General features: G+C 56.6%; 3 protein-coding genes across 3 annotated transcripts; 1 reads left to right on the top strand and 2 right to left on the bottom strand.

Moving 5' to 3' along the window:
- The first annotated feature begins 1836 nt into the window (after positions 1–1836).
- Positions 1837–9817, top strand: LOC119107878 (cilia- and flagella-associated protein 91). The gene is made up of 11 exons (XM_037231449.1): positions 1837–1976; positions 2951–3135; positions 3493–3643; positions 4372–4563; positions 5229–5380; positions 6324–6509; positions 6905–7051; positions 7387–7479; positions 7936–8064; positions 8474–8622; positions 9256–9817. The coding sequence occupies exons 2-11, from the start codon at positions 2986–2988 to the stop codon at positions 9521–9523; spliced, it is 1617 nt and encodes a 538-aa protein (XP_037087344.1). The 5' UTR covers positions 1837–1976; positions 2951–2985; the 3' UTR covers positions 9524–9817.
- A 103-nt stretch (positions 9818–9920) lies between these two features.
- Positions 9921–14812, bottom strand: cni (protein cornichon). Its single transcript, XM_037231462.1, has 5 exons — positions 14465–14812; positions 12106–12174; positions 11474–11586; positions 10924–11067; positions 9921–10307 (listed from the first exon to the last, which is right to left on the bottom strand). Exons 1-5 carry the CDS (start codon positions 14543–14545, stop codon positions 10280–10282), a joined length of 435 nt encoding a protein of 144 aa, XP_037087357.1. The 5' UTR covers positions 14546–14812; the 3' UTR covers positions 9921–10279.
- Positions 14813–18053: 3241 nt separating this feature from the next.
- alpha-PheRS (phenylalanine--tRNA ligase alpha subunit) lies at positions 18054–27018 on the bottom strand. The gene is made up of 10 exons (XM_037233771.1): positions 26928–27018; positions 26550–26698; positions 24571–24708; positions 23987–24210; positions 23073–23410; positions 21873–22060; positions 21218–21353; positions 20425–20647; positions 18531–18651; positions 18054–18094 (listed from the first exon to the last, which is right to left on the bottom strand). Exons 2-9 carry the CDS (start codon positions 26694–26696, stop codon positions 18546–18548), a joined length of 1500 nt encoding a protein of 499 aa, XP_037089666.1. The 5' UTR covers positions 26697–26698; positions 26928–27018; the 3' UTR covers positions 18054–18094; positions 18531–18545.
- Between the last annotated feature and the right edge of the window lie 677 nt (positions 27019–27695).

Raw genomic sequence — 27695 nt, 5'->3', positions numbered from 1 at the left:
TGTCCCTTGCTGATGTCAGACCATGCGATCGCTATGTCAGGTTTGGTGCGCTCCGGGGCATTTGCACGTGGGCGTCGGACGCACTCCGCAATTAGAAGATTCGTGGGAAACAGCGCTCTGCCAAACGTATTGCATGGGAACAGCCGCTTGCGCGATCAGACCGAATATCGAAGTTTAGTTTTCTGGCATGACATCACTGGTGTATTCACGGTTGTCCTGCTCCGCTGTCTTAAGTCGGACGATATGTGTTTGCTAATTCTCATTATCTGTTTTAGATCCGCTTTTCACTTTGTCCAGTCAGAAGGAGTACAGAAAAGAGGCGTACCATGCGTCCCTGGAAGTATCCAGATTGGTAAGCCCCCTGCACCTCGGATGTAAGCGCGTTTGCATTTTTTTGCCATGCGACGTATTCCGTTACGGAATATGCTCGAAATGTCCGGCCCTCCGAGCGCAGATGCTGAATAGCGTTTGGGACTTCGGACTCCCGAACATATCGCCGCCGGCGTTTGTCTCAGCGGCCAAAACAGCTGCGCGCTGGCTTATCCGAAGCTCGATTAGTGGGCGTTCTGTTCACCTGTGCTGGGCAGGAACCGAGCTCGAGCGGGCAGTGGCATCGTTGGTTAGATGTCCATTGACGGCTAAACGGCTAAACGTACCCTGACACTGGACTGGACGTGTCTGGTCCTGAGACCAACACTCACCGTGACCCGGACGCTGGCCTGTCCACAACCCTTGAGGAGCCGCGGCCCAGACCATATTCCTACCCCGATTGCATACGTGACTGTGATCGTGACCTCCACTCTAAAGCCGACCCTGACTGACCATAATGCCGACGCCAAGAGCCCGCCCCGACTCTGGCCGCGGCCACCACTGTGACCCTGTCATTACATGTGACCCCGACCGACCATGACCTCGACCTTTAACCTCCCCACAAGACTGGCCGTTGGTGGACTGCTGACCGGACGGTGCCGTGACCTTGAGCGTGACGGCGTCGTCTGATGCCGCCAGCAATGCGTGCCCAACTTCGAGTGCATGTTCAGCACGCTGCCCAACTACCCGGGCTTCTCCTGGCAGCTGGTGCGCAAGACGTTCCCGCCGCCCAAGCCGGACTACAGAATCAGGTGCGGTCGGGCCGCCGGCACTGTGGCGTGGTAGGCACCTGGCAGCCGGTGTCTGTGTTGCTGCACTGTGGTACTGGAAAAGCGCTGGCCTCTTGCGGCCGCTGAGGTCCTGATCGCTGAATTCTGCCGTTGTTTTGTCAGGAATCTCCGTCGGCAAAGGAGGGCGAAGTGTCTCACGAACGCCGTGAGTTTTTAAGTGGGTGCGGTGATGTTGGAAGCAAAGTTCAGCTCAACACTGCGTGATGTTTTAAAAAGTTTATTTCTTCTGCAGGCAGCAGGAACAGCTGAACAATGACCCCGAGATTACTGGAAGAAACCGCTTCAAGTACTTCAACATGTAAGGACTGATCAGCACTCGCATTGGAACTATAATACGCACTACAGTTCCAGAGTTCTACTAGTTTGAAGGAAAGCGAGGTTTTTTAAGATTAAATGCATCTCACCAAGTGTGCATTTTGAAGCCACGCATTGTAGTCCTGTTCGCCTTGCGGCTGTTGTGGGCGCCGTGACCGGGTAGTTCCAGCTGCCGGCATTCTCCGGGCGTTGACTCCGCGTGGGTGCGCATTCTCAGCCTGCTGCCAGCCTACCAGCACGCCATCCTGCCGGCGGGGCTGCACCTGGACCTGGGCGGCGGCGGCGACGACGGCGACGGCTCGGCGGGCCCGGCCGACCCGCCGTCGGCCGTGGCCGCCGCCGCCGCCGCCACCGTCACGCCGCCACCGCCGCTCACGCGCAGCCGCGGCACGCAGACCGACTACCGCGAGTCGGAGGCGCAGACGGACCCCTACTCGCCGCCCTACCGCGTGGTGGACGGAGACTGGGCCGAGGAGCTGACGGTGGCCGCTCTCTCCTGGGGTCAGTGCCATCCTTCCTTGGGGTCGGTAGTCGCCGTCCTGTATTCAGTAGCCGCCCTCCCCTGGGTCCTGTAGCCGCCCTCCCCTGGGTTCAGTTGCCGCCGTCGCCTGGGAGTCAGTGTACTCCCCAACTGCTCTCTCGTACAGGGTCGGCGGGCTTGCCCTCTAGCTGTCATCCGCAGTGTCTTATATGGCCGCCAGGCACCCTTCACTGCGCACCCAGCAGCTGCGAGCTGATCGTCTACTGAATTTGGTAGCGACGTTCTCCCCCGGCTTTGGTGGGAAGCTATACTCAGCCCTGAGGTCAGTTGTTGCCTTCTTCTGGAGTAAGTGACGCCCCTCTCTCTATGCCAATCAGTCGCATAAGTGGTATCATCACTTAACTTCATTAAATGTGTTCGTATGGTTTCATCTATTTTGTGATTATATTCCCGGGTTTTCTGAAAAGGTACAGGTTTCCATGAGAGTTCCCGCCGCTGGGTTCTGTCCACGCCGTGTCTCAGCGGCCACTGTCTTGAGTGGCCCCGCGATCGGCAGTATTTCCAAGGAAGAGTGGAAGATGATAAGGATCATTGTGAATCAAAGAACCTTTTTTCGATGGACACCAACTTTTTACTGCTTTCGTGTATTTCCGTGAATTTTGGAACTTTCTGAGTGTCACGGGAGGGGGGGGGGGGCGGCTGAGCACAACACAAACATTGAGGGTGGAACTCCTCCCAAATGGCTCCGAGCCCAAACGCTGTGTGTGTGTGTGTGTGTGTGTGTGTGTGTGTGTGTGTGTGTGTGTGTGTGTGTGTGTGTGTGTGTGTGTGTGTGTGTGTGTGTGTGTGTGTGTGTGTGTGTGTGCGCGCGCGTGCGTGCGAGCGTGAGTGCGTGCGTGCGTGCGTGCGTGCGTGCGTGCGTGCGTGCGTGCGTGCGTGCGTGTGTCGGCGGGCGGCCGCCGGCCGAGCGGGCTGACGGGCGCCGCGTCGTCAGGGCACGGGCTGCCGGCCGGCGCCGCCGAGGTGGAGATGATCGAGCGGCTGCGCAACCGGCGCTGCTGGGGCGACACGCTGCCGCCGGCCGGCGACCGCTGTCACGGCGAGCGACGCATCCGGCTCATCGAGAGCATCGAGCGACAGGAGTGGGTCGTCCGCGAGCAGGAGATCAGTGACATACAGGTGCGGGTCCGGTCGCGGCCGCCGACGGACACCAGGGCGCGGCGCGTGGGGAGCGTCGGCGGCTGTGAAGCGGCGACGGGCCGCCGCCCTCCCCCCTCTGAGGCCGTGATCGCGGGTAGTGCCGGCTCCACCCGAACGCTGCGGCCAGCGGCGGTGCATCGGCCGGGACGAGCTCTGAGCTGGCAGACGACGGGTTGTATAGGCTGCGCTCAGGCGCTAGGTGACAAGTGTTCCTGAGCTGGAGCTTGGTTTGTGCTCTGGAGCGGTCAGGCCGTCTGCTCTGGCCGAAAGCGAGACGGGCACTGCTGTAAACTTCTCGTAGACCGCGTGGCCGCTGACCCGCCGTCGCGGCCGCAGGCACTTCGGCTGGAACTAATGCAGCACCTGCTGAAGGAGCAGGAGGACAAGCGGAAGCAGCGCGTGGCCCGCCGACTGGACAAACGCTGGAAGATCCGCGTGGCCGAGCGGGACACCCAGATCGCGCGCATCCAGTCGCAGTACGCGCGAGGTGGGGCCGCTGTCTGACTGCAGGGTGGCTGGTGTGTGATGCACCCGGCTGGTGCTCCGGCGTGCTGTTATGGGGGGTTTGGGCACGATCCTATCACAGCTGCTGACCGCCGTAGCTTGGGGTCAGTCAGTACCAGTGCCGGTGTAGTTAACTGCTTCTGGCGCGCGCACATGTGTCACATATCTTGGTCGTGATGATCGTGCGGAGTAGCAGTTAATTGATCGCAGTAACCATCGGCATGTGTGGAGAATGGTTGAAAATGTGACGTCCGCGAATCATCTGTTTTCGGCCACAAGCCGATGACAGGGATGAGGTGAGAGTTCTATGCCGACAACCTGATTCCACACAAGGTCTTTTCAGACCGTCCTCTGGTGTAAAACGGCAGCACGCTGTGGCTAACCGTTCGGGACACGTCTCGCGTCTTTGTGCGTCTCGCGTGCGTCCGCCTGCCTCTCTGTTGCCGGTTGCGCATGACAGACAAAGTTCAGCCGTCCCGAGGCGGTGACATCTTGAGCGTCCCGTCGCTGCGCGGCGCCGCGCGCATGCCGGTCGCGGGTGACACCCGCCTGCGGCCAGACGTGCGTCGGCTGCGCGTGACGCCCGCCTGCGGCCAGACGTGCGCCGGCTGCGCGTGACGCCCGCCTGCAGCCAGACTTGCGCCGGCTGCGCGTGACACCCGCCTGCGGCCAGACGTGCGTCGGCGGCGCGTGACACCTCCCTGCGGCCAGACGTGCGCCGGCTGCGCCGCTGGAAGGACCACAAGCTGGTCCAGGCGTCCGGCCAGCAGCGTGACATCATCGCCGAGTACGACACGCCCGGCTCGCGGGCGTTCGCGCCCCTCACGCGCCAGGGCGCCGACATCGATCATCTGCGCGGCCAGCCGCAGCGGCTCCAGCTGCCCTATCTGGAGACGCGCAGAGGTAGAACGGCCGCGCCTGGGGCCGGGCAGAGCTGGCGGCTGCTAGCGAGGCGTAGCAGGCTGACGGCTGTTGCACCCAGGCACCCGCCGCTGCTGTTTAGGAAGGGAGTGCTTTCGTAGTAGGTGTCTGTATAACTCCAGCGTGTCCATCTACCTCCTCACTAGCTGTATACATGCTGACGGCGTCCAGCCCCGACATGTCCATCTATCTCCCTGCTAAGAGTGAACATACTGACGGTGTCCAGTTCCGACATGTCCATCTATTTCCTCGCTAAGGGTGAACATATTGACGGTATCCAGTCCCGACATGTCCATCTATCTCCCCGTCAGGTGTGGACATGCTGACAGGTTCACTTCAAACATGCCCATTCATCTCTCTGTTGGTGTGGACATGCTGACGGTGTCTATCTATCTCCCCGTTAGGCGTGGACATGCTAACGGTGTGCACTTCCAACATGTCCATCTATCTCCCCGCCAGGCATAGATATCCTGACGGATGCATGTGACTTGCTCCATTCTCTTTTGCTCACATATCCCTGTCACGCACTGTGAGGTTGAGTATGTCAGGTGAGTCGCTGAACTGCACCCACCGCCATCTGTCGGCCATGTTCGGAGGAGCGTGTGTGGCGAGCGTTTGACCCGTGTCGGCCCTGACCCGGCCGCCAGGTGTGGAGATGCTGGAGGAGGTGTACGGCGAGTCGCTGACGTCACCCGTCATTCGGATGCCGGACATGCCCGTGAGTCATCTGATCCAGCGGCGCTACTCCCGCAAGTACCTGCTGCAGAAGGAGCTGCTCGACGTGCACAGCATGATCAAGGTACGCCGAGCAGCCACCAGCGGCTGCATCGGGGTCACGAGCTGCAGCAGCATGGTCATGAGCTGCAGCGGCACGACCAAAACACCGCAGTAAAACGGACGATACTGATGTACGTGACATACCTAGGTGACCTCAGCCGTGTTCGATGAGCCGCCCCCCCCCCCCCCCCCTGACCGTGACAGCCGGTCCTGTCGGGCCGAGCAGAAGCTGATACCAGTTGTAATATGTGCCGCTGACCTGACCGTGAGAACCCGTCCCGTCAGGCCGAGCAGAGGCTGATACCAGTCGTAATATGTGCCGCTGACCTGATCGTGAGATCCCGTCCTGTCGGGCCGAGCAGAGGCTGATACCAGTCGTAATATGCGCCGCTGACCTGGCCGTGAGAACCCGTCCCGTCGGGCCGAGCAGAGGCTGATACCAATCGTAATATGTGCCGCTGACCTGATCGTGAGATCCCGTCCCGTCGGGCCGAGCAGAGGCTGATACCAGTCGTAATATGTGCCGCTGACCTGATCGTGAGATCCCGTCCCGTCGGGCCGAGCAGAGGCTGATACCAGTCGTAACATGCGCCGCTGACCTGGCCGTGAGAACCCGTCCCGTCGGGCCGAGCAGAGGCTGATACCAGTCGTAATATGTGCCGCTGACCTGATCGTGAGATCCCGTCCCGTCGGGCCGAGCAGAGGCTGATACCAGTCGTAACATGCGCCGCTGACCTGGCCGTGAGAACCCGTCCCGTCGGGCCGAGCAGAGGCTGATACCAGTCGTAATATGTGCCGCTGACCTGATCGTGAGATCCCGTCCCGTCGGGCCGAGCAGAGGCTGATACCAGTCGTAATATGCGCCGCTGACCTGACCGTGAGAACCCGTCCCGTCGGGCCGAGCAGAGGCTGATGCCAGTCGTAATATGCGCCGCTGACCTGACCGTGAGAACCCGTCTCGTCAGGCGGAGCAGGAGCGCGAGGCGGCCGGTGACCAGACGGGCTCGCCGCGCTTCCTGGAGAAGATCGTGCACCCGCCGCCGCGGCCGATCACGCCCACGGTGGAGCCACCCGACCAGCAGGACTGCGACCAGACGCAGGCGGCTATCTGCCTGCAGCGGCTGCTGCGCGGCCGCGCCGCCCAGATCCGGGTACGCTGCCAGCCGGGCACACCCGCGTGCGCAGCGCGAGCCTCGCGCCGCCGGCACTGCGCCGTGGCGTGTCAGGAGGCCGGGCGCCGTCACCAAGCGGATGCTGTCCGCGCGCGAAAGACCCATCGCTCAGTAAACCATGTGCGACTCCTCCACACGGGCGCACTCTGTATCGCCGCTTCAGAGGCGCTTCATTAACGCCACACACGGACAGCATGCGGCAGGATTCCTTTCAAGGTATTCCGATCGCCCGCTGACCTGCCGTGACGTCTCGTCACCCTCTCCCTGCCCCGTGCTGTTCCGGTCCATATCCAGCGGCTCTGCAGGCCGGCCCGGGCGCCCCGGCCGGCCCGGCTGTGCCCGCCGCAGTGACGTGACCCGAGCGCATGCCGCAGATGCGGCGCGGCGTCGAGCGGCGCTACGACCTGATCCAGGAGCTGCGCGGCACGCACGCGCTCCAGGCCAGTACCATGGAGCTGAAAGCGCGCGACCAGCGCCGTGTCGTCTGCATGCAGCGCATGAGAGACGCTGCCACCAAACAGGCGAGTGGACGACCGAGCTGCGACGCGTCGCCATCCCCCGTCAGCTGATGCTACAGGCATGATCCTGGTGTCACTCTTAAGACACTGGCTGGGGGAGGCGCGTGCGGGCACTGGCGGTTCTCGTGTTCTAGCACTTTTACCAAAAATTTTACCAGGAGCTAGGCTGAGAGCATCTGCTTAATGTGTGTAGTAGGTAGCAAGTGTTCGCCTAGTGTTCGGCCAGTGGCAAATCTGCCTTTCAAAGTTTCTATCTGGACGTCCAAGCACCACCAGCAGGACAGCACTGGTTCTGCGGACTCTCCAGAATACGTGACGGGTGCCCTGTCGTCCGTCAGGACGAGTACGTAGAGGAGGCGCTGAGCAGGATCGAGGGCGCCGCCGTCGCCCGCCTGCTGGACCAGCTCAGCAACGAGCTCATCCGACTGCAGGTCAGAGGGAGATAGAGAGAGCTGCGTCCGCCGGACCCGGCGGAGACGGCCGCTGCACGCCCCGCATGCCACAGTAATGTGCCGCATGTGGCAATACTGGAGAAGAGAGGCGGCGGGATACCGACGCCGCTGATCAAGTGGCGGGGCGGCTCCCCGGCCCAGGCGGATACCCATGATTGATGATGGCATGCCCCCCCCCCCCCCCAGCCGGCAGTACTGGCTGTCTCCCCTGCTTCAGACGGAGAACAATGATCTCCAGTCGTCAGCGCCCGATCCCAGTAAGAGAGCACCGATCCACAAACCCCCGGACTCATTTGAGAGGGGCGAGGGGAGGAGTTTACAGCACAGGCAGGACACTTGCAGATCTGCAGCGCGTTTCCGGTACTCACAGAGAGAGCGCGGGGTCCCCGGTCAGCCCCGTGCCGGCGTCTGACCGGGCCCGCCGGCTGTCCGCAGGAGGAGCGCAGGATCCACGCGTTCGTGATGATGGCCGAGCGGGAGCGGCAGCGGCGCGAGGCGGCCGAGGCCGGGCTCCGGCAGCGTGAGCTCCGACGACGCCGGGAGATGGACGAAATCTTCAAACGGGTAACGCCACCCCTGGCCGCGCGCACCGGGCGGGTAACGGTGCACCTACTGGCAGCCGGCCAGGCGGCGGGCCGACGACCAGTCAGTTCGTTGAGCTCCCGGACAGTGTAGCTCCCGCGTACAGGCTGTTCACACGCATTTCGCTGCTGAACAGTTCAACACTTGCTGACAAGCGACGGTCGCTTGGACATTGACATTGCTTCCTTGATTTAATCATAGAACATGCGCGAACCCCGTGTGTGTCCACAGAACTTTCAGGTGCGCCCAGTGCAGCGTGGAGGGGCTGGCCGAAGACGGGAGAGCCTCCTTGCGTCCAATCCCAGTGTCTTCCTGAGCCGCACCACACTGGGAGGCGGACGTGCGATGCTCTTACGCGTGAGCCCCTGACCGTGCGCCGGGCGCTCTGCAGACGCTCAAGGTGCACCAGCAGACGGTCGACACATACCTGGAGGACGTGATCCTCGAGTCGACCGAGCGCGCCGCTGACCAGCAGGCGCGCCAGCACGTCCGCCAGCTGGCCGCCCACCTCAACGACATTGTCTACGAGCTGGAGGAGAAGTGCGTGACACGCTGAGGCCGCAGCGGTGGTGTGACGGTCACGGCCCGAGCGGTGGGGTAACCGAGGTGTCCGATGGAGCACCATCCTGCGTGGGTGGTGCGGGTACCGGGCTGAAGTGCAGGTGGGGAAGAATTTTTAAAGTTTATTATCCTTTGAGAAAGGGAATATGTCGACGTATTCCGAGTTGTGTGTCGTTGACGTTCAGGTATTACGATTTTTGTGCTGTTACGCCCGAGCTTGCGGCTTTTCTGGCCGTGGACAGCAGCTGTCAATGAGGCGACGTTTTTGGATTATCTGACCGTGAGTGCATCCACATGGCCTGGACGTGGGTGCGAGTGTTCCATGGTGGTCCGTGCGGTAGTTCAGGGGCTGATTCTTTCTGACCACTGCCGCACGGGAGCATCTGGAGCGGCTGGTGCCGGTGACTTTGCTCCCCGCGGTGGGAGAATCGGCGGAACTAGTGGTAATCTGAGGGTCCGATGTTTTGACCCGGTACACCATAACGTATTAGTCCGAGGGACCAGCGGCAGTCTGGGACGTCGGCGCCCAGACCCCGTACAATGTCCGGGTTCGGGACCTGTCAGTGATAGGCGGCTTAGCTGGTGTTCTGACCCCGCCCCGTGCCCTGACAGTCCGCGGAACCAGTGGCAGTCGGAGGAGTTGGTGTCGGAGCTGGTGCACAGTTTCGTGCTGCCGGAGGTGCAGCGGCAGGAGACACGCTCCCGTCTGCGGCGCCACCAGCAGCGCCACCTGGCGGCCGCCCGGGACGTCATGTTGGCCCAGCTGGGCGGCACCGGCTGCCCGGCCGTCGACCAGAGCGCCGTCGAGCGCCGCCACCTGGCACAACACGAGCAGCCCACCCGCGACGCCGAGGTGCAGGCCGGCCGATACTCCGAGTAAGGGGCGCCGCACCGGCCAAGGGCCGCCCGGGGAGGCAGAGACGCCGCGTCACCCGCCACCACCTGCACCAGCGGCTGGCCCCGGCGGTCCGCGGCTGCGTCACCGCTGCAGAGCCGGCTAAACCACCGGCCAGCTGTCCCGGTCGAGGCACCCGACGCTGTCCCGTCCGCACCGAGACGAGGCCCGCCGTTCCCTGACTCGCGGCTCGGCCGCGTCCGCGTGCTGTGCGCCGCATACCCCGTGCGGTGTGTTTGGGTCCTTGTTCAAGTCCTGCGTATGGCACCGCTCTGTCCCGTCCGGTCCGGTCGCGTGTAGGGATAACTTGCCACCAGTGTGCTGACCAGCCGACAGGCGCCTCACAAACGCCTCCCAGAGGGATCATCGTACACACCACTCATTGGATGGCCTCGCGAACGTCCTCGCCCTTTATTGAGCCGCTCACGCCGGCTTGTGCGTGAGCGCGTGACTAGCGTCGGCGTGTTGGCCGGTGCGCCACGGTCAGCACGCCCCGCCAAATCTCATGTATCGCAGCGCCGCGCGTCCAAATCACTCAAATCGAGCACAAATAAAATATATCACCTAGCTGATCAGATGCACGTTGAGTACTGCCCACACTGGGCATACTTCGCCAAGGGCGGTCAGTGCGCGCGCGCACACGCGGCGGGCGGTGCCGCGCCGCGCAGCGCCGCCGGACGGAGGAGGGCCGCGCCGCGCCGCCGACCCTCTGGGATTGTCGCTGCGGCCGGCCGGCCGTGCTCAGGCCGAGATCAGCGAGTAGATCATCCTGCCGGCGGGAGCGGGCCGCTGTCAGCCACTCGCGCGACGGACGCTGGCGTCTGAACGGCTGCCGAGAGAGCACGGCGGACAGCGGGAAGCAGCAACAGCAAGTCAGCACACGAGGAAGGTCAGTAGGTGCGCCTGCGGGTGGACGGTTCGACAAAGTAGGTGTGGAAACTGATACACTCGCTGTCCTAAGGCTAGGCCGAATTCAAAGACAGCGTTGAAACACCTCTACCCGCAGCTTTACCATGCCGAATCAATCTGCGTTCGCCACCGGTGGTTCCCGGCGTCATCCTGCCTCGCCTCAATGTGCCGTGCAGACAAAACCCAAGTGATATCTTGGATGCGTTGAGTGGAGACCTTACTAGTGCACAGATTGCTTTCACCGAGGGTGAGTGAGGCATGACAGGCATGGGGCCGGGCGCTCCGTGGGTGACCCCCACCTGCAGAGCCTCACCTTACCTCACCTCCCTCCCTCAAACTCAACTCAAATCACCTCACTACGACTCAACTCAACCCACATCACTTCGGCCGAACTTACGTCATGTCACGTCACCTGCCCTGGCCCGCCGCCGCCGTCGCTCTGGCCGGGTCCACGGCAACTTATCCGTCCCACTCACCCATACAGGTAGTAGAAGAAGGAAATCAGGTAGAAGGCCAGCTTGATCCAGCCCTCGCGCTGGCACTTGTTGAGCGTGTCGGCGTTCATGATGTTCGTGGGGTCGTACAGACCGGCCGAACTCATCACGGGTCGCGTGCGGTACCTGGCACGAGCGACCGCCGGGACGGCGCTGGTCAGATCTCGCACCAGGCGGTGTCACACGCAGAAAGGCCGACGGCGGAGACCGTGGCAGGGCCACAGCACGACGTCACAGTTACAGAGAGGCAGACCCTGCCCCATCATCAGCACACTCAACATTGGAGGATGGGCAGGCACGACCCCAGCCGGGTACATTGCGCTCGCGCCGCATATTGTAGTTGCGTGAATTGGCACAAACATCGGCCTGTTCCTCGCGAATTGTTTGTGCACTGAACAACCAACTTAGCATCGGACCGCAGCATGCTTGGTACTAAGGCCCTCCTTGTGGTAAGAACCAAATCCCAAATTGTAAAGGCAATTGATGTATGACACTGACATGGTAGCAAACAACAATTGCAGCAAATTCTGACCTGTTGATGTTGTAGGCAATCAGTGGAACATTCAGGAGAACTGTGAACCACTCTCCAGCCAGAAGAAATATGAAGTTGAAGACAATGTGTATGAGATACTCTGGCAGCACCAGCTGTAACAATCCAAACAATGTGAGCAAAGACCTAACTGCTGGACCAAGAGTGCATACTTTCCAAAATAATGCCTGATGCACATTGCAGAGTAAATACAGTATACCAATTTGCAGCACAAACAGTCCTCCATGCACCACAATTATTGTGTGTTCATCCTCCAAGTATCTGTCCCATAGCACATGTGGATTGAACTGTGCACATTAGTATGAGCACAAGTGTGCCTGAAGCAAAATGCACATGAACATGGCTGACCCAAGAATACTTGTAAGAATGTGCCCCTATGACAAGACAGATACTGTCATATGCATGCTAAGTGTAATGTCCATTTTTGTATGCTCATTTGCTTATGAAGTATTGTAAATTGTACTAAATGACATCTGCACATCACAAAAAAATGACATTCAAGTCTGACAAAAACATTTCAAGAGCACTTGAGTAATGCAATTCTATGCTGCATCAACACACATTGCGAACACTGGTGGAGTAATATTAGCCACATGGTCCACTACCATACTTACTGGATTGAGACTATTGCATTGGTCTATGGGGTTCTTGTAGTCAGTCTTCAACTCATCAAAGGCAATTATCTGAAAAAAATGAACAAAGACAGGTACATGGCTGAAAGGCACAAACCAACTGGTCATTCTCAGGGCCTGGTTGGTGAAGGTCAACAACTGGTGAAGGCCAAGAAATTCATGATGCCAAAGCTTTGTGTACATACTGACACACAAGATCCCCACCTCATGATACTCTAAAAACCCTTTATCCTAATGTTAGCACTTGCTCTTGCATCAAACAACAAAAGCCAGATAATACCCCACAAGCCCATACTTTAAGCAGGCATTGAAGTGATATCAATTTTACAAAACAATATTGTATACTACATTCACTTCAGAGCATGGCCTGAACACTTTTACCTTCACAATGATGATGGCAGTCATTACACAACATCTTTACCTTGACAGAGATGGGAAGGAGTGTTGCCTGCATCTCCTATTACTTATTGTTAATGCACAGTAGGGTGGGGTCAATTTGAGCCCTCCAAAGGTTTTTCCAAGATGGTTTTTGAGCAGTACCACATAGCCATGTCCAATTTTGCCTACCTGTAGGTGACTGGTGGATCATTTGGTATCACAAATTTCAATGTACCTTGCAATATTGTTGACCTATGGCAGATCCCAGCCAGGCCTTGGATTCAGCAGTCAATTTCTAGAAGACTGTTCAATCTGATGTGATAACAGTGTTAGGCAAAATCATACACCTCTGATGTACTTTCTCAGCCAACACTGCAATCAACTGAACAAATTCCATTGATCCAGGGTTAGGTATGAAGGGCATACCAAAGTCAAGAACAACTCGCTTTATTACTCTAGGGCTTACTGGATGGGGTAGTTCCCGGTGTTCATTTCAAATTTGTTGGCCACGGGAACCACATTATACACCTTCAATTAACTTCTTAAAGGTCAGAATAGGTCACTGGCTTAAAATGACCCACATCAACATTCTGTTGGAGGAATATACTGCCTAGTGTAATCTTTGTTGCTTATTTCAATGCAAAACTCAAGGCAGTCTTGTATGATTTTGGTCACCATAACCTTTGGGAGATCAAACAAGAACACTGACCTAAAATGAGCACGTGATCTTCAGTTTAGAACAGGCATCTAGCCTCTGGAGCACTTGGACACCAACCTTAAGTTTGAGCTTGTTTGACCATATCTGGCCCAAAGGTCATGGCTTAGGAACCTGAAACATTATCCCCAGTAGTACACACAGACCAGGCCAGGCCAGCACACCCTGTGAGTTTGGCATCTCTTGCTGTCTTAGTTTCTGAGATCTCAGGGGTGTCAAATTGACCCCCACCCAAGCAAAGGATATCTAACCAGCCACCCAGGGTTGTGTTAAGATCAAAGGATAAATAAAAGGTTATTTAATATATCATGAAAAGCTTAGCAAGATTTACTTAGCAATTTTTGTATCTAAGATCAGAGCTGAAGTCATTAGGTCAGATTCCTTATTAGCTCATTTTTCTCTGAAAATGCCCATTGAGCCTACTTCTGTGCAGACCTTCTAAGTTCTTTCATAACTGATTAAATGCTATATGTGTCAAACAAGAGTGTTAACAATGGTGAGCATAGATACCAATGTCATGTATTGATTCTCCAAGTGTCATAGTTCAAAGCAAATAATAAGTGATCAGTGTGAGGGAGAGGGGAAGGGGTGAAGCAGCTCCTTAAGACTTTCTGGCACAATCTCCCTTCAGACAACACAAAACCATCCCATGTTTTTGGTAGCCTCTGGAGCATTCATTATGTATGTTTTACACCAGCCCACCAAGATTAACCATGGATTTTTCCAACCAGTCAAAACATCACATGACCATTTGATGGCACTGAACCCAGATGGCAAAACATAGATGCCACAATGAGCTATGCCGAGCATGGAACATGTCTGTGATACAGTTGATGATAATTTCTGCAGACCATTCAAAGTTTGAGTGCCTAACAAATCCTAGTGCTCTATATTTGACGCATGACCACCACCGATTGCAATGGACAGAACCAATGTTTCCAGGAATTTCAGGTATTGTAATGGTCATTTTGGGCAAATATCCCCAACTCTTTTTCAAGGCAAAATAATTATGAAAATTTGGCACAAGGCGCACATTTGAGCCAAGTTTGACACATTGAGACTACCTAGGAGGCCTTTTTGGGGAAACATTCCCCTTAAAATAATTTCCAGCATCTCAGCTCCCTCTCCTGAGCTTTCCCTTGGCCCAATATGCAACAGTACAAGCACGCCACAGATACATTTGATCACCAGTGTTAGTCTGTGTTAACTTAATGTTGTGCGCATAAACCAGATAAATGAACAACTTACGTGGAAGATAGCGAAGAAGATCAGCACCGCATCAAATATGAGTGCTAATATGTATGAAAAGGCTGCAAATGTGAATGCCATTGCAAATGTTCACTTGACAGGTGACAGATTGTCAAATTATTTCAGGCTCCGTTTTGTTATCGGCTTCTTGGCCTTCGACCAAATCCAAGATGTCCACCACACCTTCCTCACTTCGAATAGCTTTTTCAAGCTGAACAAAGGTAACTGACGAAGCCTCTCCTCCCAACGCAAACTGATGCACTCGCCCGATAAACGCTGCGGAACGCCTTGCTCTAGAACAACCGCGATATCAAGCCGCGATCATGATCGTGAATGGTGGAATCAGGGTACGCATAAATTGCCAGGTTGTAGATGGTGTTAAAATACTGCTTTACAAAGCAACTTGCTAATCTTGGTGGTATCCCACTGACAGACAAATTGCCACGTTACAATAAGGTACATACAAATTGGAGGAAATATTCTTAAATAATTGCGTGGTATGGAAGATCACACTTAAAACTTTTTAGATGTCGGTTTGCCCAACAAAAACATGACCATGCGGTGTCAGGATCGTGCGATTACCATGCGATATCAGGATGTAAATTTCTTGGGACGAAGACTAAAATACGCACACGTGCACATTGGATGCACATTTGTCAATTAAATGGAGGGCGACAGGTCAGTTTGGCGACAGGCTGGTACAATAAATGCCCTAAAGGTCAAAATCGTGACCAAGTTGGAATCATAGGGCGTTGCCACCTCCACACACTGGTCGCGGTGAACCCACTGACCTGACTGCCAAAGATAAATGGGTGGATCACAGTGCGCCAGAGCACAGCCGACCCGCGCGTGTAGCACGTACGGGCCGGGCCGGCCGGCCGTCGACGCAGCCGCGCATAACCTGCAGCCCGTGCATCCCAAGGGCGTCTACGGTGAGGACCCCGCCACGGACGCCCTCCACCCGCTTGTGGTGACTGAGGAACGGCACGTACGCTCAGCCATCCAACCCTGCAATTCCGACAAGTGCCGCCTGTTGGAGACGCGGGCCACCACCGCGCTGGGGACGGGTATGACGTAGGTCACCCTGTCCGCATGTACTGCCCGCATTATTTGTGAGGTCAGTTTCGTCCCAAGAAAAGCCTCGCTACACCATGGCTTGCGGACCAGAGATAGTGAGGCACGCTCCGTAACCCGGGGTCAACGCCGAAGGACGAATCGTTACCTGGGGCCGGTGCCGCAGGATGGCTCGTGATTTAGGATCAGTGAACACAGGACTGCCCGTGACCGGAGTGTCCCGGGGAAGGTGAGCACCGTGGGATATCTCCTGACCAAGGGCCAGCGCTGCGCGACGGCTGATGGTCCGGCGTCAGCGCTGCGCGACTCATAGCCTGCGGACTAGTTCTGCGACAGTCATCAGAACAAGGTCGCGGCAGTGATCAGACGGCCACTTGCCGCATTGCCGGGGACAACTTCTTATGGAGGGTTTGGCGTTCAGCTGCGGAGATTCTGTTGAGCGGATGACGTGATTTGGCATCTGTATGTATATACATCGATCCACGGTCACCTATCATAGTCTCAAAATACACTGCACCGATATCGAGCGATGACCAGATCAGATACGAGCAGCCCGTACACAACCACTGATTACCGCGGCGTGACAGTTCTACCATACGTGCCACGGCATACCAATTCTCAGACCTCAATTGCTTCGAGCGATTCGTGACCACCGATGCCACGACCGGCCGCCGTAATGCCAGATCAGTGCTCGGGGCGTGCGCCGAGCGTGGGCGCAAAATGACCGCAGTAGTCGACGCGCCCTAAAACTCCAATCAACAACAACAGCGTGCGCCGAGCGAACGCAGACGCGATTTGCATTTTCCGACAGCTGGCGTCGTTTCGCGGCGGCGCTGATCTCGGCTGTCTGCGGGGCGCCGGCGGCCAGCCGTGCGTTCGTGATCACTGGCCATTTCCCGCGTGTCGACTTGGAGACTCCACAATGAGCACGACGTCACACCCTTGAACCAACTCCACAATTTCGGGGTTATCGCGCAACTGCCCCCCCCCCCCCCCCCTCCCCCAATCCAAACGGCTGCATAACTGCACCTATGTCACACAAGCTGCTGCGTCGTTTCCACACTCAAATTAGGAACCTCAGACCCCCCCCCCCCCCCCATTCACCCACGCATCTAGCCAGCAAGGTACACCACAAACGTCACTGGATCCCAAGAATAAATCCAGGATCCCGTACGGTTCTTTGTTTACGAAATCCTGAGCTTTTTGAAATGGGTTCCACAATACATGCCACGGCACTCAAATTCTGACCACATAACTGACCACAAGATGCGATAGTATGTGAGGCACGCAGAGGGTCGTTTTGTCACCGTAAGCATCGCCACTGATTTCACGCTTTCAGGTGTCCTCCCGTTGCCTCGTTTGCTTTTCATTGTTAGCCGCCAGAATACGTGCAAGCACAGCGCGTTGAGCCGCTCACGCCGCATGTCGTCTCAGTCCCAATGAACAAGCGTGCATATACGTCACCATTCTCAGCAAGAGATACGCATGCGCCAAACACATCCAGAAAGCCTCGCACGTCTATTGTCACCTCTTGTGCAATCACTTTTCCAAAAGTTCACCTTCCTAACGCCAGCCCATGCAGCTCCAAAGCAGAGTGCACGTACACTCGGGCCAACGCTCGATGGATCCGTTATAATAAGACATCTGTCACAGCGCAGACGCACAGACGCGCAGATGCGGCTATTGAAAAATCCGAACCATTCCAAAAATACCCCGTCCGTCGGTTGGTCAAGTGCCTACCCCTGAACACCCCCTAGCATGGTCAGGGCGGAGCCGCGGCCGCCAGGGAACCCCTAGCCGACGCGCGGACGTTACGTGAGGCCTGCGACAGCCTTGGCCCAGGCGGCCAGCGGCGGCGTGACAGCGCCCAGCTGGGTCAGCAGCGACCACAACACGATGTCAGCCAGCGAGGGGGCGTCGCCGACCAGCCAGCGGCGGCCGGCCAGCGCCGCCGTCACGGCCGCCACCAGCGCGGCGCGCGCCCGCCGCCCGCCCTCGGCGGCCACCAGGTCAGCCTCGTCCAGCCAGCGGTCAACGGCCGAGCTCTCGGCGTAGAGGCGCGGCCGCCACGGCTGCAGGAGACGCGCCAGGAGGCGGGCGGCCGCCGCCTCGCCGCGCAGCCGCGGCGCCGGCGCGCCGACCGCCGTCTCCAGGTCCGAGCCGGGCCGCCACACCAGGCTCACGTGGAGCAGTGCCGCCGCCGGCGACAGGCCGTCGGCCGGCGGCAGGAGGCGGGCCCCTGTCTGTGCCCGCTCGCAGCTAGAGTGTACGTGTTCACCGCACCAGACGGGGGCGTGGGCCGACAGCAGGCGGCAGAGCAGCGCCAATGCGAGCGGCGGCCGCTCGGGCGGAGCGTACACGGCCAGCCGCAGCCGGCCGGCCGACGGCGACGGCGGCGGCGCTGCGGCGGAGCCCGGCGCCGCCAGCTGGGGCAGGCCACGGCGCCGCCGACACTCGGCCAGCTGCAGCGCCAGGCCGTCCAGGTCAGCCAGCACCGCCTGCTGGCGCCGCTCCAGCCGCGCCAGGCCCCGGTCGGGCGGCGTCGAGCCCGGCTGCCTGCGACACGAGCAGCCGTAGGTCAGACGGCACCACCATCACAGACGATATCGCATCGGCGTCGCGTCGCGTCGGTAACCAGGTGGGAGCGGCACAGTCACGTGGCATCCAGTTTCCTCCAACCCCAAGTTCCGATATCGTTCAAAACATAGGCTTGTAAACCCCGCCATGAGAGTCTTGGTCCAACTTTACCTCCCAAGCCTATGCTCATACACTTATCAAAAACAGCAGGGCATGATGATGACCATCATGCAGTGTTTCACGTAAGCTTTACATTAGCCCGTCTCACGTCCAAGAGGCCTTAGTCTGTATGAAACGCTTTAGAAATGTGTTTCCAAGTAGCGTAGGCGCCCATGTAGTCCTACAGTGCCCCAAGCCGCTTTCGCTGGCGGATGGCTACTTCTAATCACTTCTACCGGCAGGCGGAATAGCGTACGGTACGGGGTGGCCATTACTTGTCCAGCCGACAGATGGGGTTGCTGGCCACCATCTGCAGGTTGACGCGGTGGCCGCACAGGTCCCGGATGTTGTCCAGCTTGTATTTGATCATTGTCGGCCTGAAACACGACCATACGCGGCGGGTGTGACGTGCCGTGCCCCGGCAGTATGCTGCGGTCGGCTCCCGCCAGCCTCCAGCCACACACACGGCGGGTGTGACGTGCCGTGCCCCGGCAGTATGCTGCGGTCGGCTCCCGCCAGCCTCGGGCCACACACACGGCGGGTGGGACGTGCCGTGCCCCGGCAGTATGCTGCGGTCGGCCCCCGCCAGCCTCGAGCCACACACACGGCGGGTGTGACGTGCCGTGCCCCGGCAGTATGTTGCGGTCGGCCCCCGCCAGCCTCGAGCCACACACACGGCGGGTGTGACGTGCCGTGCCCCGGCAGTATGCTGCGGTCGGCCCCCGCCAGCCTCCAGCCACACACACACGGCGGGTGTGACGTGCCGTGCCCCGGCAATATGCTGCGGTCGGCTCCCGCCAGCCTCCAGCCACATCTGATGCTTACATTACAGGCACCAGTACGCAAACTTCCCTGGCGTACAACGTCACGCGCCAGCCGCGGTGATATCCGTGGTGGCGGCAGTGGCAACATGTGGTGGTCAAATAATACACGTGATGATTGCACAAGCGATGGGGAAGTGTGCACATGGGCCGTGCGCGGACAAAATAGTGCAGCCCGTCGCACGCATGTCTCATCACACAAAACTGCCCACCCGGTGCTATTTGGGTTCACCAATTAGTACGTAGATAGACAAAAGGAAGTGGACAACACCTGTGCTGCAAATCACAAAGGTATCCAGGTAGCGCAAAAACACTCCATGTTGTGACAGTGCCGCCACACTGCCCGACGGACCTCACTACATGTCGTCCAAACATACATACAATGCTAGTGGTCACTGTTCATCCAGTTTTGAGCTCGGCACTTTACGGGTGAATGTTGTGCAACTACGCTTGCAATGCGAAATAGTTGTGATTCCGTGTGGGAAAGCTTGGAATATATCAACATACACACGCACACGCACACGCACACGCACACACACACACACACACACACACACACACACACACACACACACACACACACACACACACACACACACACATATGTATATATATATATATATATATATATATATATATGTACATATATATGCTTCGAAATGTCTTAGATGAAGCTATTAGACTAAGCTATATAGGCATTTCGATTCAAGTAAAATATATTGGACCAGTTTATGTCACATGCTTGGAACATTTGTTGTAAGTATTGGTTGTGCCCAAATTTGCGCTGACATACCTCCGACAGCTGGAGACAACAAACTCCAGGACTACATTTAATTGGTAAGTTTACGCTTTTTCGAAAAAGGACCTCCCATTCACGCAGCACGAAGTCCATCCCACCCCCCCCCCCCCCCCACCCCTTCTACCGCTCTTCAAAACAGGAAAGGCGCGAGAGAGTTGTCACATCTACCCCAGAAGCATATCGCAATGCATAAAATTACTGAAATGCATAAAGAGCTTGCACGTCCGCTTTGTCATGAGAACAGCACGTAGCGAGCTAGTTTGTTGCCATCTTCAACGTGACAGCGCCTACGGGACCCCTCTGGTGGTGTGCTCGGGTCATATCTAACCACCGCGCATCGGCATTCAGCAACCATAAACTCCATGGCAGCCCAGCAATCTGACCTGCATGACAAAGACCGTGCCGCCCACCACGGCCGATGACCAAAGAGCTTCCATCTCTCGAGCAGAGGCCCCCAGGAACCCGCCCGTCAGCCAGCTCTCGAGCGGGAGCTGTCAGCGAAAGGCGTCAGCCACCTGTCCACCAAATACCTCTCGAGCGACAGGCCCCAGGCGATGACATTGACGTCCTCGGGCAGGCCCATGGGCAACAGCATCTCGGGCCGGAACACGCCCGAGTTGCCGATCTCCACCCAGCGGCCGAGCCCAGCATGCCAGCTGAAGATCTCCATCGACGGCTCCGTGTATGGGTTGTAGGCCGGCTTGAAGCGCACCTGCTCGATGCCCAGCTTCTTGAAGAATTCGTTGATGATACCTAGCGGTGAGGCGGCGGGGCTGATGAAAGTGCGCGCGACTGGCGACTGGCGACGGCGGCTGGTGGGTGTGGACAAGGATGGAGGCGGGGCTGGTGAGAGTGAACAAGGCTGGCGGCGGAGGCTGGTGAGAGTGAACAAGACTGGCGGCGGGGCTGGTGAGAGCGAACAAGGCTGGCGGCGGAGGCTGGAGGGGGTGTAATGCCGTGATGCAGTAAGACAAGGGCCTACACAATTGAATGGCAAATACCTTTTTCAATAAAGCGTATTTCCTACGCTAATCATCTCAGATTACGTGCTTAATTTGAAAGGTTCTGTCTTTCGTCGGTAACATGCCACAATTTCAGAGCCTCATCAAAATGGCACAGTCCCCAGTACAAGATCCGTTTTGAGCAATGTTTTGTCTTTCGTCGATAACATGCCACAATTTCACAGAGCCTCATCGGAACAGCGCAGTCTCCAGTACAACACCTGCGAGTCTGTGGTTATCCAGCCCGGCGACACTTCAGCGCCAGAGCTGTCACGGCCCATGACCTGAGGCGGACCGGCCTGAAGGCCAACGCGCCACTCACCCATGAGGTGTCCGAGTGTGAGGCCGCGGTCGGCCACCAGACCCTCCACCTGGTGGAACTCCGCCAGGTGCGTGGCGTCCAGGGTCTCGTTCCGGAACACCCGGTCAATGCTGAAGTACTTGACTGGTCGGAACTCCTGACACAGCGAGCGGCGGTGGTCAGCCAAGACCCGACACACCAGGCGGCAGACGGTCAGCTGGGACCCGACACACCAGGCGGCGGACGGTCAGCTGGGACCCGACACACCGGGCGGCGGACGGTCAGCTGGGACCAGACACACCGGGCGGCGGACAGTCAGCTGGGACCAGACACACCGGGCGGCGGGGTGACCTACGCTCCCGTCAGCGGAAGGTCAGCGGAAGGTCAGCGGAGGGTAGGCGCGGCACCGGCTAAAGACGACACGCAAACCTGGCTAGGACGAGACGCAAGGATCACGCCCGTAAACAAATCATCATACCGCCAGCCGGGTGTCAGCCCTCGCGAACGGTTGTTTCTTTCGCTCCCTGCACAGCACCGGCATCACTACGCCAACGCTGATCGCATCTCTCCAAGCTACAGACGGCGTCAGAGCTGACCGGGCCGCGGCCGCAGCACGATCAGCTCTGACGCACACGACTTCTGAGCACGATCAGCGCTCGGCGACAAGTCCGCGCACCTTCTCCTGCGCCAGCCGGTGAAGCATGCGCGCGCTGACAGCGGTGGTGTGCGTGCGCAGCAGATTCTTCTGCGCCTCCTCCAGCTTCCAGTCGTAGCCGTATCCCTGCGAGCCGAAGCCACCCACGCTGTGCACCTGCTGCACGCGCGGCAGGTACTCGGCCGGCAGACGCAGGCTGGTGGCCGGGTCTGGCGAGAGCGGAAGGCACACGGTGACGGCAACTCCGCGCGACAGGTTCGCATACGGCATAGGCAAAACTACGCAACTGCACGTCATCCGTTTGTCCCAGAGTTTCATACAAATATTCATTGAAGAATGAATGACTGGGCTGCACCATGCGTCCTCTATGTCCAGAACACTGGTTTCAAATAAACAATGTGTTGCGCCGCACACAGCATGTACAACTATGCGTCAGTGATGGAAATTAACCACTTAACACTCGCTCACGGGGTAGCGATAGTGCAGCGGTTAAGCTGCGTGTCTGGAAAACCAGAGGTAAGGGGTTCAAACGCTCGTGGTGCCCACCATTCCGCCCAGGGTGAGAGGCAGGCGACGCCATATAGCCTCAGCAGCTGAGTGCATCGTAAGACCCCGATCACATTAGCCTCTGGTCACAGCAGAACAAAACTGCCGCAGCGGGCTCAGCAGACTCCACATCTGCATGCTCTACACCCCGTCTTACAAAGACGGATGAATCAACAGCATGGTATCCAGTTCCTTTACACCCATATCGGCAGCGGGACGTGGCAATGGTATGGAGCAGGCAGTTTTCGGTGCATTTGTGCGTGTTTCCGGCTCTTTTACTGCTGGTGCGTTTGATTAAGACGGACGGCACAATGTCTGCACGGTGACATGATGATTGACCGGCTAGCTTGCTTTGACTGCTCGTTGAGACATGTATAGAAAATATTGTACGTGACGTCAAGGCCACTCTGCTGAACGCATGGTTTTTTACGTGCGTGCGTGCGTGCGTGCGTGCGTGCATGCGTGCGTGCGTGCGTGCGTGCGTGTGTGTGTGTGTGTGTGTGTGTGTGTTTGTGTGACCTGGCCGCTCTGAGACAGTGTGCTGAGGATAATAAAATTATCTCGATCCGAAAAGGACGGATACGACAGGGCAAGGCGGGGGGGGGGGGGGGGGGATGATGGTGGGCGGGAGGAGCAGCGCCCGGCCCTCGCCGCGTGGCCCTCTCACGACCTCACCTGACACAAAGAAGGTGTCGTGCGCGTCTCGTGCCGGGTGCTGCTGAGGCTGGAACAGCGCGTCGAAGTTCCAGAACGAGCTCTCAACGTAGCGGTTGGTGGGCATCTCGGAGAAGCCCATCTCGAGGAATATCTGGCGGAACTCGGCGCGCACCTTCAGCAGAGGGTGCAAGTGACCTCGCGCCGGCGGCACGCCCAGAGCCGCGAAGTTGTACGGCTTGAAGGTCTTGGTGCGCCAGGCGCCTGAGGCGATCATCTCGGGCGTCAGGTCGGCCTCTGGCTTCTCCACCGACAGCGTAAACTCGGCGCCCTTCGACACCGTATAACTCTTGGACGTGCTGCCGGAGGGGGACGGGGGGTCAGACGGAGCGGAGTGAAACTTGCCTATAACTATTGGGAGCAGATAAAAATCGTAGCAAATTTCCATATAATCTGAAAAGTTAACACAAACCTTCAGTCATAGAGTTAACTGGCGCGTGAGATCCACGAGAGCACCTTGGATTTGATAAAAGCTCATAATCTGAAACAGCTAATAGAACTACAAGCAAACAGTAATGCATGATGCAGCGACTTTACATGCTAAACAGAGCTATTGCTCCTGAACTGTGATTTCAAAAACGTCAGAAGTGGTGAAAATGATGTGGCCTGAGGGCCGATCACTAACGTTCTCTCATAACGGTCTCCATGCACTTCCATACGCGTACATATACCCGCCTTCGACTCACGTCTATACACGCCACGCACGCGTACGAAACGGTGGCAAGTTTGCAACTTATCCGGGGGTCCGACCATCGCGTCCGCCCAACAACTTCAGCGCGGCACTAGACGCGATGCGCGCCAGGCCGCCGTCAGTGTTCGGCATTCCTGCCCCTGCAGTCTGTCTCAGCCGCAGCCGGCGGTGGCGCCTGACTTACACCTCCTGCAGCAGCTTGCGCTTCCTGTACTCGAGCTTGAGCTTGTCGGAGACGTCGGCCGTCGGCGAGTCGCACAGGGCGGCCAGGTGCAGGCGCACCACGTCCGTGACGGACTGCACGCGGCGGCAGACGCGCGCCGCGCCGCCGCCAGCAGGCTTCTCCACCCGCAGCCAGCCGCACGACACAGCCTTGCTGAAGCCGATCTTGGCGTTCGGCACGGCCGCCTGCCGGACGCCAGGTCAAGCGTCACAGCATGCCAGCGGCCGGGCGCACGCACGCGCACGCCGGACGCCAGGTCAAGCGTCACAGCATGCCAGCGGCCGGGCGCACGCACGAGCACGCCGGACGTCAACACAGCGCTGATGCTGATCGTGATGCTCCGTAGGGACAATCGTGCAAAGTGCACAGAGACGTGGTGCAGTGAATTAAAAATTAGTGAATCCCTTCGTCAATCTTCCTTAGCATGGACTTGCAAACTTACCATACTACGAGCATGCCCAGTTAGTTCATCTCTCTATGGCTGTTAACCTCTCCCAGCACCACCCAGCAGCCAGCCAGTCAGGGCTGGTTGGTCCACGTCGTACCATCAGCTCGGCCTGGACGATGCCTTCCGGCGGCACGGCGTCGAACACCTTGGCCTCGTGGCTGCCGGCGCGCGCCACCTCGCGGCCCTCGTCCGTCAGCTCCCAGTGTTTGTGGGTCACCTGCTCCACCTGCACCACCTGTCATGGGCCGGGGGAGGCGGTGAGCTGTGGGTCGTCAGTCCCCCGGTCACACGCTGGCAGGCCGCAGAAGACTGCCTCGCGGCTGTCGCGGTGATGCTGGCCCAAAGTCAGTAATGGGGACCCATGACATATGAGAGCAGGGTGAAAATATAGGGAGCAAAGCAAAATGTCTGCGAATGAGTACTGTCCATTTTGCTGGGTCCACAGGAATTTTTTTAAAAGATTAAATTGGTGCCTTCAAATGGATGGATTTCTGGGAGCAGAGCTCACGCTGAGCAACGCTTGCAATGCGAGCCCTGACCTCTACCATCCCATTGCATAAATCCTAGGTAATAGCAGATTTTCGTGGTGAGTTTAAAATGCCGCAATGCTCGGCATGGTTAATCCTGCCCTCTGACATCGACTGATCTTTAGCATGGTGGCTGCTACCAGGTACAGACCATATCTGTCAAGGGCAAATAAGGAGCACCTAAAGTGATTAAAATCCAACCCACTACAGGTGCCTGGATTGGGAGGCAGGTGCAGGTACCAACTGAACCATTAGAATGGACAGTATGTTTGCATACTAGAAAAGGCAAACAATAAATGGCTGTACAATACGAGCATCCAGGATCCGGATTTCCCAACCTTTCCTGCCACTACATTTCTGCAACACAGACCATTGTTGACAACATATGAGCAGACAGGTGTGTGACAGATGTGCACTGCAGCACTGTCTTCAACACTTTTGTTTCACTGGCAGGCAATCTCCAGTCACATCATCATTTTCATATCCTGCGATGGAAACAAAACCTGAAATCCTGCCCTGGCTCAAACCCTGCATTAAGAAAAAAATATGATAGTTTGGCAGGGATGATAATTCATAAGCTTGCTTGGTAAAGCATGCTACAAGACTCCACTTATCCTATCACTCTAACAAGTGATTCAAGTTTGACACAACTTTTCCAAAATGCCCTAACAGGCCACATGCCCCCTGAAACTGTGCAGGACAAGACAATCTAATCCATTCACCATTTTTTGTCAAACAAACCACATGGGCAGTTCACCAACAGCAGCATTCACAAAAGTCCAGTTCACACAACACTCTTAACAGTAGCTACATGGGGCTCTAACTAATCTTCAGCTGCTGGGGCCATTAGCAGTCCTCCCAGCTGTCTGTTCCTGCACAACCACTCTGGGCATGACCAGATGAATTTCTTTACCTGTCCTCTCATGCCAATCACACAAAACTGCTGGCGCAGCTGGGACACTGCATTCTCAATCCCACCTCACGGACAATTGCATTTCATGGACATGCCATATAACCATGACTTAGGCCAAAACATTGCAAAGTTGCCTCAGTATAAGGAAAATTAATGTTCAAAGGCACCTAGAAGGGTACTGAGTTAACTAGGAGAGCAGGACAGCTTTTCATACAATTACCATAAACACAATTTAAGTTGCCTTATCTAAAGGGTTATACAACTACCATATTCAAAATAAATCATGGTGAGTTATCACACACACTGGCGAAGCAGACAAACGAAGGTAAAATAGAAGGGTCAGGGTGTTCTTTCCTACCTAACATTAGAAAAAATCATTGTACACCATTTGTCGTGTTTAAGGCAGGACATATTGTACATAATCACAAAACAGGTAGATTCAAGCTCTTACCTTCAATTTTTTATAATTACGATGGTGAGCTCCCAAGCGCCGCACACACACAGCAGCCATAACACCATTACTGCGAGCGGTCACAACATTACTGCGCATCAAGCAGCATCAAGAACTATGAAAAATATAGCCATTCATGCCTAACAGCTGTGTGACAAATACTGGTAACAGTACAGAAATCTCACCTGTCCCAGACCCTCCAAACTCTTGACAATGCCAACAATCTTTTGGTGGTCCTCCCCAAGATTGTTGGCATAGTCTTGAGTGTTGAATGTGCCATGCTGGTCAAGATGATGCAGCACACTTTCACTGGATGCTATTTCTTTTGGCATGTCTGCAATACATGAAGTACCACAGTTAATTATCTGTATGTGATACAGGCAACCATAAACTCAGTCTGTGCTTGACTGCTAAAAAGTTTGATTCAGCCAAAACCAGGAGGTAGTAGATCCAGAGGGTTATCATGGGTACACCTCACATTCAACGCAACCTTTATTTTGATTTTCAGGCACAGAATGAAATGTCAAGATCTACTGCAACAGCCACATGGGCGGGATTCTCACCGGTTTCACCAATGTATCACATCCGGTCCCGGAAAGGCACGGCCGCCGGACTTTCAAGGAGAACACGCCTGGTATGGAAATGACGAATCCAACCCGCTCTTAGAGCTCCATGCGACTTTGCGGCTATGTGCGTCAGATTTGTAATATAATCGCCACATCTGTCTAAAAAATGTGTCGCTGACGTATACGTGACGTCACTGACCGTCATGCAGGGAGGAGCAACACTAATTGGCCGATGTCTCTGCAACGTTATGTAGTTGTCAAAAACCGTGCTTACAACTCTCTTGAAACATTACAATCAAGTAAAAACGCACATATTTATTGTAAATTATCGATCTGGTGAACTCAGGTTGCTACGGTCGAACTGAAGACTACCAGGGGCGTCGATTTGTGTGAGAAATGAGGGAGGGGATGAGTAGAGGTAAAGACAACCTGTCCCACCAAATGTGCTTCTCGAAGGATAAGCATCCGTTTGACATTGATAAACTCCATTTTCTGTTTTTAATCGTGCTGCACATTGAAGACAGTGATTTATCTAGCAGCATGACAGTCATGGCCGGCAAGTATTGCCCAGCAGATATAAACTATGTGATGCTCTAAATTGTTCTCACATTTTGTGACATTACAGGAAACAAATAAGGGCTAAATAAACAACAACAATTACAGTAATCAAGTGAGAGGGTGGGCGGGGCTCTCATAAAAGAATGTGAATCGATGCCCCTGATGGCTACCCACATCCCAGCGAGTGGTCCTTGAATAGTATCACAG

The sequence above is a fragment of the Pollicipes pollicipes genome, unplaced genomic scaffold (genome assembly GCF_011947565.3).
Source record: "Pollicipes pollicipes isolate AB1234 unplaced genomic scaffold, Ppol_2.1 Scaffold_2555;HRSCAF=2994_pilon_pilon_pilon, whole genome shotgun sequence".
Classification (NCBI taxonomy): Eukaryota; Metazoa; Arthropoda; class Thecostraca; order Pollicipedomorpha; family Pollicipedidae; genus Pollicipes; species Pollicipes pollicipes.
This window is presented reverse-complemented; position numbering and strand designations above follow the sequence as displayed.